Source organism: Scylla paramamosain, unplaced genomic scaffold (assembly GCF_035594125.1).
Source record: "Scylla paramamosain isolate STU-SP2022 unplaced genomic scaffold, ASM3559412v1 Contig1, whole genome shotgun sequence".
Classification (NCBI taxonomy): domain Eukaryota; kingdom Metazoa; phylum Arthropoda; class Malacostraca; order Decapoda; family Portunidae; genus Scylla; species Scylla paramamosain.
Window position 1 is genome coordinate 5,277,501 of NW_026973666.1, and position 12,500 is coordinate 5,290,000.

A 12,500-nucleotide genomic window follows, 5' to 3' on the forward strand; every position below is an offset into this window, starting at 1 on the left:
CCTAGTCCCTCACAGAGACCTCAAATGTGAAACTAACATTGTATTCTTAGCCAAGCAAGAAGAGAGAGAGAGAGAGAGAGAGAGAGAGAGAGAGAGAGAGAGAGAGAGAGAGAGAGAGAGAGAGAGAGAGAGAGAGAGAGAGAGAGAGAGAGAGAGAGAGAGAGAGAGAGAGAGAGAGAGAGAGAGAGAGAGAGAGAGAGAGAGAGAGAGAGAGAGAGAGAGAGAGAGAGAGAGAGAAGATAGAGGAAGGTGGAGCATTTATAATTAGAGCTAAATGGATGGGAATGATACAATATTTGGGTGACTGGATGAACTTTATATCCTCAACCAGGCAAAGAAAGAGAGAAGGAGAGAAGAGATGGAAAAAAACAAGTTGCCAATAGATTTTAAAGCAAGATAGTAAGATTTTAAGTACTGAAGTGAACTGGAATGATAAATAATGTTGTAATGACTGGGTGAACATTATATTCTCAGCCAGGCAAGGGGAGAGAGAGAGAGAGAGAGAGAGAGAGAGAGAGAGAGAGAGAGAGAGAGAGAGAGAGAGAGAGAGAGAGAGAGAGAGAGAGAGAGAGAGAGAGAGAGAGAGAGAGAGAGAGAGAGAGAGAGAGAGAGATGAAGGAAAGTGAGATCAAGTTCCCAATAGACACAGCATAGTGGAACAAGATTTAAAGAAGAGAATAGGAGTAAAACAATATCAGGATGACAGATAGAAAAGGAGAGGAAGAAGAGAGGGAAGGGTTAAGTTAGGTTGAGTTGCTAATGGACACAAGAACGAAATATGAATAAATAAAGTGATGGTTTATTTCTGGGCTGATAACAATATACTTCTCCACACTTCCTCCCTTCATAAATGCCATACTGGATAACTAGAGACACCTACAATGGTTTGAGCACACCACTTTTAGTTACTAAGGACTAGGATATAGCACACAAACCATTATCATCACCACCACCACCACCATCGTCGTCGCCATATAAAAGTATTAAAAGTACAGCATTTTAATCCTAATGGTGTGCAAAAAAACACGCACTGAGAATCGTGAATGACTTGCTGAGACGTTTGGTATTGTAAACACAATTGACTTTGGAATGCTGGCAGATAATAAATAATAGTAATAATAACTTAATGCTATTTGCATATACCAAACTCTTCAAAGTTAAAATATTTTGTATCTCTTCATATCGACAGTTTGATTTAAGCCACACGCAGGCATATACGTAACACTGGAATTGGCAGGCACGCTCAATACAATAATACATATTTATACATACGTTTCTCATAACCTTATATGCTACACAACCACACACAAGCACACGCATATTTCTGGTACATGTTCTTTAATCTTTGAGCTACACACAGGCATACACAATAACACTGGGATTGTCAGGCATACTCATAACATGTTTCTCATAGATTCATACTACACACACTCATACACACACACAAATACACACAATTCTAGTCCATATTTCCATGTTTCATTTTCTCAATCCTATTCTTAAAGTCTATAAAGAAGTTTTTGTTGTTTTTCTTATCTATCTCTATACCAGGCTGGCAATCCCACACAGGGCAGCCCAGACAAGGCACCACATTCTCACCTTCCTTGATAATCCCACAATTTTCTCTTGACTTGAGCAGATTAAGGGTTGCAAAGATATAAGGTAGAGTTATACTACAGCTATTGAAAGTAGTTGTAATGAGTGACAGAAACATTTGTAAAATATAGACCAGATGCTAACAAGGGTATAACCACACTTGTTCAATAAGATGCTCTGGGAATTTGAGCTTTGTGGCTGCAGAAATCATAAAAAAAAACAAGTAGATAAAAAAAAAGGCTATTAATTGCAGAAAACAATCTTCTCAGCTGCACATACGGTAAAAAACAACAACAATTCATCGGCAGCATAAAGTCAAAATAAAAACCAAACTAACCTTACGATAACACACCGATAAGACCCCGCACATCACAGACATCAATATATTTAAGTTTAACGTTCATGCACGACCAACTGGAAGAATATATGGTTGCAATGAGCAGTATTAGCAGCAGTAGTGAGGATGGGAATTGGGTAGGCGAGTGGGTGGACAAGGAAGGGAGTGGGGTGAGCAGGTAGATGGATACAGGATTCAAGGAAGGACTGGGATAGAAGGATACAAGTCAGGTGGATACAGGATTCAAGGAAGGACTGGGATAGAAGGATACAAGTCAAGACAGGACTGGGTAGGTGGACACAGAGGGACTTGGGAGGTGGATAGGTGGACACAAGACTCAAGGAAGGACTGGGTAAGTGGGTAGGTGGATGCAGGATTCAAGGAAGGACTCAGATAGGTGAATAAGACTCAGGAAGGGAGTGGAGATGGGAGGGTAGGTGGGTAGGAGGTTAGGTGGATGCAGGACTCAAGGAAGGACTGGGTAAGTGGGTAGGTGAATGCAGGACTCAAGGAAGGACTGGGTAAGTGGGTAGGTGGATGCAGGACTCAAGGAAGGACTGGGTAAGTGGGTAGGTGGATGCAGGACTCGAAGAAGGACTGGGTAAGTGGGTAGGTGGATGCAGGATTCAAGGAAGGACTCAGATAGGTGGATAAGACTCAGGAAGGGAGTGGAGATAGGAGGGTAGGTGGGTGGACAAGACTTGGAGCTGAAAGGTTGAGAGTCTATCTAATTTATGGTAATTTTAAGGGAATGTATTGGTCTTTTGTAAACTTAAACTAAATAATCTTGTAAACTTAGCCAGGCCAGGTTGTGAGTCTAATGTTGGCAGTTTTTAAGGAATGTATTTGTCTTTTATAACCTTAAAAAAGAAGTGATTGGTGTGATCTAGCTTGGGTATTCTTAAATCACTTTTCTTTTAGTGATTAAACCATAAACTAACCTTGTGGGGTGTTCTTAAAATCACTCTTTTTAATATAACTAACTCCTGAACTAGCTAGAATTAAATAATCTCATGTAACTTGCATATTCCGAAATCACTTCTTGTTTTTCCAAATGGCTAATTGTTTTGCAATAACTGCATGCCTCTCCTCCTCCCCATGGCCTCATACCACAAGATTTTCTAATTTCTCTCACCACTATTCTATTGTCTGCCTTCCTAATGCAAGAATTAATGAATCTTCTCAATAATTCATCCATTTCACCGGTAAACTCCAGAACTCCCTGCCTGCTTCGGGATTCTCCCTTCCTGTGACTTAAACTCTTTCATGAGGGAGGTTTCAAGATGCTTATCCTCAAATTTCAGATAACCTTTTTGAATACACTATGCACTATACATCTTTAGAGGGTCTTTTTCATATCCTTTCTTACAGGCAAGATGAAAAAAAAAAAAAATATCTTCCCTATGATGACAAAAATCATCTATTAGGCAAAATGAGAAGAAATAAATAATAATGACCACCATTATCTTTTATAGGTAAAACATTCTACAAGATCCCAAAACTAACATCACAAGCATTACCAGGCACTCTTCACGTCCTAGCAGTGCCGTTGGTAAGCGTCACACCATTGCAAGCAACGGCACTGGGCCAGGGGAGTGTGGTGCCGTTGGTGACGTGGCTGACGTGGCTGCAGTGCTGAGGGTGGGCGGACAATGCTGCCTGGAGGTCACTTAGCTGGTCCTCACTCGGCTCCTCAAATGCTGATGCTGCCGTGCTTCTGTGAAAAGATGACGAGGGTGATACAGGAGGAAGAGGAAGAGAGACAGAGCATCAGAAGAGAATTGGAGAGAAGAACAGCAAGAGCATAAGAAGAAAAGAAAAGACAGGAAGAGATGGAAGAGGAGGAGGGCAGTGAGGTGGACAGGAAGCAGGAAGAGAATGAAACAGGATGGATGAAGAGGAAGAAGAGAGAAAGAAGCAGATGGAATAAGGGGATGAAGAGAAAGAGGAAACAAGACAAAGAAATAGGTGGATGAAGAGGAAGAAGAGAGAAAGAGAGAAAATACAGCACAACAAGAAGAAAATTGAAGAGAGGAAGATGAAAAGAAAGAAAAGATTAAGAAACAAGAAAAGAAGGAAAAAAGGATGAATAGAAGAACATAGGAAGATAAGAAAAGATAAAAGAACTCATCAGGCCAAGAATAAACTCAAGAATGGACACAAGAATAGCTACAGTGTGTGTGTGTGTGTGTGTGTCTGTGTGTGTGTGTGTGTGTGATTACTTTGAGGTGAGGGGCTGTGGTGAGGGACTGTGGGTAAGTCAATATACTGTGGGGGATATACTGTGGGGCTGTGGGCTGTGGTGGGTGAGAGAGAGAGAGAGAGAGAGAGAGAGAGAGAGGAGAGAGAGAGAGAGAGAGAGAGAGAGGAGAGAGAGAGAGAGAGAGAGAGAGAGAGAGAGGAGAGAGAGAGAGAGAAGCCCTCAGTCAATGTATGATTAGCAATGATATCAACTGTTACCTAATATATACCCCAAAATGGTTGTAATTAATTGAAATGTGAATAAAAAGACTGTGGTGTATGTTTTATATATATTATAAGTGTAAAGGAGACAAGAGGAGGAGTAGGAGGAGGAAGGTATTATGGAGAGATTATTTTGAGGTGAGGGGCTGTGGTGAGGGACTGTGGGTAAGTAAACATACTGTGGGGGACATACTGTGGGGCTGTGGGCTGTGGTGGGTGAGAGAGAGAGAGAGAGAGGAGAGAGAGAGAGGAGAGAGAGAGAGAGAGAGACGAGAGAGAGAGAGAGAGAGAGAGAGAGAGAGAGAGAGAGAGAGAGAGAGAGAGAGAGAGAGAGAGAGAGACCTGTAAGACTTGAATACAATAAATAAATAAAAGCTACAACTAATTTTTTACACCTACAATATCCCCCCTACAATACAAATAAATAAATAAAAGCTACAACTAATTTTATACACCTACAATATCCCCCCTATAATACAACCTCTACCATTACACCAATCTAAGAGGAAAGAGATAGAATGAACACAAGAAAATTGAAGAGAAAGAGGAGGAGAAAGAATAACAAGAAAAAAAATGTGAAAAGATGAGGAAAAGATGAGAGGGAAAGAGGAGGAGAAAGAATAACAAGAAAAAAATGTGAAAAGATGAGGAAAAGATGAGAGGGAAAGAGGAGGAGAAAGAATAACAAGAAAAAAATGTGAAAAGATGAGGAAAAGATGAGAGGGAAAGAGGAGGAGAAAGAATAACAAGAAAAAAGTGAAAAGATGAGGAAAATATGAGAGGAAAAGGACAAAAATAATGAAAAGAGGAAGAGGAAGACAAGAAAGATGAAGGTGAGGGGAGGAAAAGGAGAAGAGAAAGAATAAAAGAAAATGAGAAGAGGAGAAGACAGGAAGATGAAGGAGAGGATGAGAAGGAAGAAAAAGATAAGAGGAGAGGATGAGAAGGAAGAAAAAGATAAGAGGAGGAGGAGGAGGAGGAGGAGGAGGAGGAGGAGGAAGAATAAGACAAAGACAAGGAGGAGGAAGAGGCAGAAAAGATGAGAAGAGGAGAAGACAGGAAGATGAAGGAGAGGATGAGAAGGAAGAAAAAGATAAGAGGAAGAGGAGGAGGAGGAGGAGGAGGAGGAGGAGGAGGAGGAGGAGGAAGAATAAGACAAAGACAAGGAGGAGGAAGAGGCAGAAAAGATGAGAAGAGGAAGAAGACAGGAAGATGAAGGAGAGGATGAGAAGGAAGAAAAAGGTAAGAGAGGATGAGAAGGAAGAAAAAGATAGGAGGAGGAGGAGGAGGAGGAAGAATGAGACAAAGACAAGGAGGAGGAAAAGACAGAAAAGATGAGAAGAGGAGAAGACAGGAAGATGAAGGAGAGGATGAGAAGGAAGAAAAAGATAAGAGGAGGAGGTGGAGGAGGAGGAGGAGAAGGAGGAGGAGAAGGAGGAGGAGGAAGAGGAGGAGGAAGAATAAGACAAAGACAAGGAGGAGGAAGAGGCAAAAAAGATGAGAAGAGGAGAAGACAGGAAGATGAAGGAGAGGATGAGAAGGAAGAAAAAGATAAGAGGAAGAGGAGGAGGAGGAGGAGGAGGAGGAGGAGGAGGAGGAGGAGGAGGAGGAGGAGGAGGAGGAGGAGGAGGAAGAATAAGACAAAGACAAGGAGGAGGAAGAGGCAGAAAAGATGAGAAGAGAAGACAGGAAGATGAAGGAGAGGATGAGAAGGAAGAAAAAGATAAGAGAGGATGAGAAGGAAGAAAAAGATAAGAGGAAGAGGAGGAGGAGGAGGAGGAGGAGGAGGAGGAGGAGGAGGAGGAGGAGGAGGAGGAAGAATAAGACAAAGACAAGGAGGAGGAAGAGGCAGAAAAGATGAGAAGAGGAGAAGACAGGAAGATGAAGGAGAGGATGAGAAGGAAGAAAAGATAAGAGAGGATGAGAAGGAAGAAAAAGATAAGAGGAGGAGGAGGAGGAGGAAGAATAAGACAAAGACAAGGAGGAGGAAGAGGCAGAAAAGAAAAGAATATAAGAACAAACACACAAACAAAGAACCACTACCACCACTACCACCACCACCACCACTATTACCACTACCACTACCAGCACACACACACTGACCCGTGCAGAGAGACGGTGAGACTTCTGATGTGTTCGGGTATCTTGTATCTCTTCCAGGAAACAACATTGCTGAGTTCCACTGCACTGTGACTCACCTCGGAGAACCTGCAGAGGAGTGTATTAGGTCAGGTCGGGTTACATTACAGAGGATTAGAATTAAACTGTCCTTCCTTACAAACTCTATTTATTCTCCCTTGCAAGCTCAGTTCTTCAAAAACTCCCTCCTACTAAGCCCACCTGACCTAACTCCCTCTAACCAAGCTCACCTAATATGGAAGAGTCTGGAGTAGTCCCCGGCAAGGTCTGGCTGGTCGTGGAGGCGTCGCAGGAGGTAAGGGAAGAGCAGCTGGTCCAGGGTGTTGTGAGGTGTGGACAGAAGGCTAACGCTCCCTTTGTGCATGCTGGAGTCTTGCTGCTTCCACTCCACTTGTCTCTGCCAAGCCCCCTCTGTTGCCACAATGATTATCTGTGGATGGGAGTGTATCAGTGTGTGCGTGTGTGTGTGTGTGTGTGTGTAATAATAATAATAATACATGGTTTATTGTTTAGGCAGTTAACAAACTGAAAATGTACATAGGGGGTGAGGAAATACTTAACATTAATCCTAAAGGTAAGTCTAATCTAGAAGGGACTACTGATTGATGGCTCGCACCATGGTGGGAATCACACTGAGTCTGTACCGGTCCGTGCGCGGCGCCTTTAGGGGCGTTATCTTGTTGTGGTGTCTGGTAGCACGGACCGGGCGAGGCGCGTCAGGCGGCAGCATGTTTCTGAGACGTGGATGATACAGTAGTCCCCTTCCAAACTTCTCCAGAGCCTCTCGGTGCCTGGTGGATAGTCTGGACAGACTCAGGGTGGTCAGGGCTTCTTCATAGGTGGTGTATGCAGGGCCAAGGATGACCCTGCATGCCCTTTCCTGCACACTCTCTAGCTGTAGCTGCTGAGTGTGTGTGAGGGAGGAGGACCACGCTGGGGAGGCGTACATGAGTCTGGGGAGGATGAAGGTGAGGTACACCCCCTTAACTCATCTGTCAGCGTCCCCAGCGACCTGAGTCTGTGCAGCATGTACAGCCTGTAGGTAGCTGATCTTATGGTGCTGGCAACATGCTGCTTCCAGGTCAGCTGGTCGTCCACCGTGACTCCGAGAAGCTTGGCACATCGGACCACCTGGAGGGAGTGAGGGCCCACTGTGAGCTGGAGAGGGGCCACTGGTACAGAGGAGGTACAGAAATGCATCACCACAGTTTTGCTGTGGTTGATGGTCATCCTGCTCTCCTTCGTCCACGTCTGCAGTCGCTCCAGAATTGCTTGCAGTGGCGAGTAGTCCGGGTTCTTGGTGGAAACTGGGATGCCCACGGTGCAGTCGTCCACATACTTCCAGCGATGGGGGGTGTCAGTGAGGGCGTCGTTAATGAGGAGGACGAAGCACAGAGGACCCATCTTGGTCCCCTGGGGGACCCCACATGTCAGCTGTTGGAAATTAGAGACAGAGCCCTGATAGCGAACGGCCTGACGCCTCCCTGTGTGGAAGTCGGCTGTATCTTGTCTGGGTAATAGCTTGCCTTTGCAGCCTTAATCTCCCTGATCACTCTGTTTCTTAGTTTCCTGTATAGGACCAGGCAGGAGTGGAACGCCCAGGTCCGCTGACGCATGAGTCTTTTAATGCGGGGCGTCATCCACGGGGCATCAGACGGGTGCGTTGTGACGCTCTTGGCTGGGAAGTAGCGGTGGAAGGCTTCTGTGGTGGTAGGGACGTAATTTTGCCATTTTAAGTGGACGTCCTCCACATCCAGCACCTCAGTCCACGGGTGTTGTGTCACCCACTGCCCAAACTCCCTCATGGCTGAGTCAGGCATGGGGTGGTGGGTCCTGGTGACAGCTGACCGGGGGGTCGAGGTGGTGGGTGTGGGTGTCCACAGTATGGAGAGGTGGGTGCTCCGTCCCATGGGAGGCAGTGGCTTGGGGGGCGAGTACTGCTGGCCCAGGTCTGTCAGTATAAGGTTGAGGATGGCTTGCTGGTGGGTGGGGAAGTCCATGACCTGGGTGAGGTGTAGCTGGTGTAGGATATCGTTGATATCTAATCTGTTAAAGTCCCCACAGATGACCAGCTTGGCGGCAGGATACCTCACCCTCAGGGCATCAGCAGTGTTAATGATGTGAGCGGTGAGTAACTGTGCTGTGGCGGCTCGTGGGAGATGGTACACGATGCACACAATGATGGAGGCCGTGTTGCTGGGATGGGAGGGGGGGCGTAACTCTCACCCACAGGGCCTCCACACTGGCAGGAATATCGACAGGGAGGTGTGAGGGGCTGAGGATGTGTGTGTGTGTGTGTGTGTGTGTGTGTGTGTGTGTGTGTGTGTGTGTGTGTGTGTGTGTGTGTGTGTGTGTGTGTGTGTGTGTGTGTGTGTGTGTGTGTGTGTGTGTGTGTGTGCGAGGTTCTTCAGTTTGTCTGTCTAGTGTATGTTACCTTGATGGAGTGTTGAGCCAGGAGAGAGTCCAGCCAGGTGGTGGGTGAAGCCAACAGGTGAAGTTGCTGCCTCTCGGGTAATGAAGACAGTTCCAAGTAATCATACACCTGGAAAAATTTGAAAAAGAACTGCATAAAAAGCAAGACTGAGTAAAGAAACACCTCATAATTGCAACACACACACACACACACACACACACACACACACACACACACACACACACACACACACACACACCTCACAATGGCCATATGTTCGCAGGAGAGTCTTGAAGGCAGCAATGATGGGGGCAAACTTAGCACCGTGAGGCCCCTGAGCTGTCCAAACTAGCAGCACCACTTGCTTCCTCAGCCCTCCACTCTTGTGCAGACTTGACCTGATGGGCACTGCAACCAGGACGGATTGTGAAGTTAAAAGGATTGCTGGGAGAAAAGAATTTAATACAGGAAAAGGTTGCAAAGAGGGAAGGATTGCAAAGAAAGAAAAATTGAAAAGAGGAAAGAGTTGGAAAATCAAAAGGATTGCAAAGTGGAAAATACTGGAAAAAGGAAGAGGTTGCAAAGATGAAGGACTGCTAACCTTTCCAGCAAAGAAGAAAAAGATTGTTAACTCTTACACTACTCAGCAAGACTTTCCTATCAACACCTAAAAATTTTCACTTAATTCTTACACAACTACTCTTGAGGCACAGAAAAATACTGGTTTATTTCAGCTCCACTGCCTAGAACTGAGGGTGTGTGCGCTTAATGATACAATATGAACAGAAGGGTTGGTGCAGGAAGCCATCAAGAATACACATGGCAGTCCCAGTATAAAACACACAGTCTTTCTCCTATCATTCTCTTCCATACATTAGCTTAATCTTCCTTCAAGCCTCCCTAATGTCTCAGCACTAAGAACCTGGTAACTGAGTCCATTCAAGTCACTATTTTTAGAAACAATTCCTAACTCTATGAAGCTTGAATCCATTACTTCTTACAAATTACCCACACAGACGCACCTGGTGAATACTGCGTTGCTGAGGTAAACACCTGTGTAATGGAGGGCCAGGTGTGGAGTATTGCCCACGCCACAGTCACACCAGTCACCACAGCACCCACCACACATCCCACCACCAGCAGTGTGAGGCCCAGCCCACTCTTATTGCCACACTCTTTGTTCTCACACTCCCAGTCTGTTGGGTCTGAAAAATTGAGAATTGTAATTAGATCTGAGGAGGTAAAGGAGAATCTTTCAAAGGGGAAATGGAGGACTGTGTTATTGAGAGTTATGAAGAGGAAAGGTAAAAAGATTGTATTATATAAAAGATTCTGAGGAGGAAAGGGAGAGAATCTTTTGAAGAGAGAAATGGGGAACTGTATTACTAAAGAGGTTCTGTGGAGGAAGAAGAGATGGAGAGATTGAATAGGAGATAGTGAGAGGGTTGAGTGTAGAGAAGCAGAAGAGTCTAGCAGGGCAACCAATGACAGATTGAGAATACTGGTTAATTTGTGCATTTGAGGTAGAAAGAATAGTGGTGAAAGTAGAATGTCACAGGCAGAGAGGAATACAGAAGCGGGCAGGGAGTTCACAAGTACACCAGAGATAGAATGAAAGATTAAGAACAACACTTCACTCTTGCATTACCTATGAGTAGATTGGCAGGGCTTGACACAACAGGGCAGCCATCAAGCGGACAGCGATCATCCACCGGAGTGACCCGCGCACAGTACCATCCACGGCTCAGGTTGTAAAATGTGTAGAGCGACTGTGGAGAAGACAGGAACAGTTGTAAGCTTGTGCACACCATGTTGTTTGCTGTCCTAATGAGTAGGCAGAGGTAGACCAGTGTGTGCTGTGGGGTCTTGCTGTGGTCTCAGGGAATAGTGAACCAGTGTGTGCTGTGGGGCCTTGCTGTGGGTGTATGTGGCCAGCTGTGGTGTGCCTAAGCTCCTGGGGTGTGGCAGTGTAATCCACAAGACCCTCCCTTTCCACCAGAGGCTGACGAGGCTGAGAGTGTGAATAATGTGTGTGTGAGTGTGCCGCCCTGTGTGGGACTGCCAGCCTGGTGTGGAGATATATAGACAAAATTTTCCTTATAGGGCTGGATGGTGTATGTAGAATGCATAAGATGAAGGCATTAGTCATAAGTCAAACACTGTATACTGAGAACCTCAAAATGCATACCTCGGTCACCCTCAACCGATTCTGCGGTATGATGGACATGTTTGGGTAGATGGTTGTGCCTGTGCAGTTAATACGCAGCGACGGGTGGTGGTGGAGGGTCAGGTCATAGGAGGAGAAGTTGTACTGCTCTCCGACTGTCCACCGCACCGTGAGGGACTGCCTGTGAGAGTTGACGGTGTGTGAGGTGATATAGATGGTGATGGTGGTCATACTTAAAAACATACAATATAAGGGAAACTACAAGAAGCTATAAGGCCTACACCTGGCAGTCTGTATAGAACACTGCCTGTATTTCCACCTATCACAAGGGTTGGTGCAGGAAGCCATCAGGCCTACACGTGGCAGTCCCTGTATGACATGCCTGCCTATTTTTTTCATTTATGGAAGGGAATAACAAGTGAAAGAAACAGGCAGACAGATTCATTGTTACTGTACATGTGCTTATAAAACTATTTCTTTATAATCAGAAGTGAAACATTGATATAAATCTTTGAACATTTCACTTCTAATACAAAATAACACAAGACACACAATAACACATACTTGTACATCCTTACACTGACAGACAGGTAAACTCAGGTAAGCAAAGTAGACACCCAACATCCCTACAGTTCCCACACCTACACACCTCTCAGGGTTTGGCTCCAGGGAGAAGTAAGGGTCCCAAGCCTCCATGTCAGTCACGTTGATGAGCGGGGTCACACAGATAGGGATGGTCCTCTCAGGTAGTGGGTACAGGTGAGGCTTCAGCTCCACGTAATAGCAGCCAGTGTCTATGTTGCTGTAGTGTGTCGGCCCCTGTTGGTAACGAGAGCTGTGAGGGGCCGGGTGAGGGTAGTGTTAAGGGCTGAGGGAATGAGTGATAAATAGAGGGACTGGGTGATAGATAGGGAAGTGTCTGGCAAGGGCTGAAATACACAGTAATAGATAAAGCAGTGTTTGGAAATGGCTGAGGGAATGAGTGACTGAGAGACATGACACTGTTAGGTAAGGAGTGAGAGAGACTGCATGGTAGGTAGAGCAGTGTTAGGTAAGGATTGTGGAGTGATAGATAACAAGAGTATACTTAAATTAACACACACACACACACACACACACACACACACTCATCTTATTTGTAGTACAGACACACAGACACACACACCTCTGTCATGTTCTTGTCTCTACCGATGCGCTCTGAGCCCATCAAGGGGTCTTCTGGCTTCTCTGTGTCATGCTGGGAGGTGGAGAGGCTCTGTCCTTCGCGATACAGCTGCACGTTCACGGCTGAGTACAGAGAACAATGCATTAGGTCAGGAAACAAAACATTATGCAAGACTCATGTTAAAATTTTTCTTTTATCTAAATACTTGTCTGATTGTAAT

The 12,500-nt window shown here is 45.3% G+C and overlaps 1 protein-coding gene and 1 long non-coding RNA gene across 3 annotated transcripts in view; one reads left to right on the plus strand and one right to left on the minus strand.

Moving 5' to 3' along the window:
- Nucleotides 1–362: 362 nt before the first annotated feature.
- On the plus strand, nucleotides 363–1,539 carry LOC135095801 (uncharacterized). Of its 2 annotated transcripts, none has more exons than XR_010264495.1 (2): nucleotides 363–478; nucleotides 587–1,539. It is a non-coding gene; the product is annotated as an uncharacterized LOC135095801 (long non-coding RNA). The 2 variants fall into 2 exon arrangements; XR_010264496.1 differs by having other exon boundaries at nucleotides 364–478; nucleotides 583–1,539.
- A 1,844-nt stretch (nucleotides 1,540–3,383) lies between these two features.
- The window catches only part of LOC135095798 (uncharacterized), an 18,956-nt gene continuing 9,839 nt past the window's right edge, over nucleotides 3,384–12,500 (minus strand). The window contains exons 6-15 of the mRNA XM_063996906.1: nucleotides 12,281–12,402; nucleotides 11,765–11,934; nucleotides 11,137–11,296; nucleotides 10,597–10,717; nucleotides 9,971–10,153; nucleotides 9,208–9,356; nucleotides 8,970–9,077; nucleotides 6,766–6,965; nucleotides 6,500–6,604; nucleotides 3,384–3,650 (exon numbers count right to left, since the gene is read on the minus strand). Of these exons, the coding sequence (XP_063852976.1) occupies nucleotides 3,464–3,650; nucleotides 6,500–6,604; nucleotides 6,766–6,965; nucleotides 8,970–9,077; nucleotides 9,208–9,356; nucleotides 9,971–10,153; nucleotides 10,597–10,717; nucleotides 11,137–11,296; nucleotides 11,765–11,934; nucleotides 12,281–12,402 (1,505 nt within the window). The 3' untranslated portion in view covers nucleotides 3,384–3,463. The remainder of the gene's footprint in view (nucleotides 3,651–6,499; nucleotides 6,605–6,765; nucleotides 6,966–8,969; nucleotides 9,078–9,207; nucleotides 9,357–9,970; nucleotides 10,154–10,596; nucleotides 10,718–11,136; nucleotides 11,297–11,764; nucleotides 11,935–12,280; nucleotides 12,403–12,500) is intronic.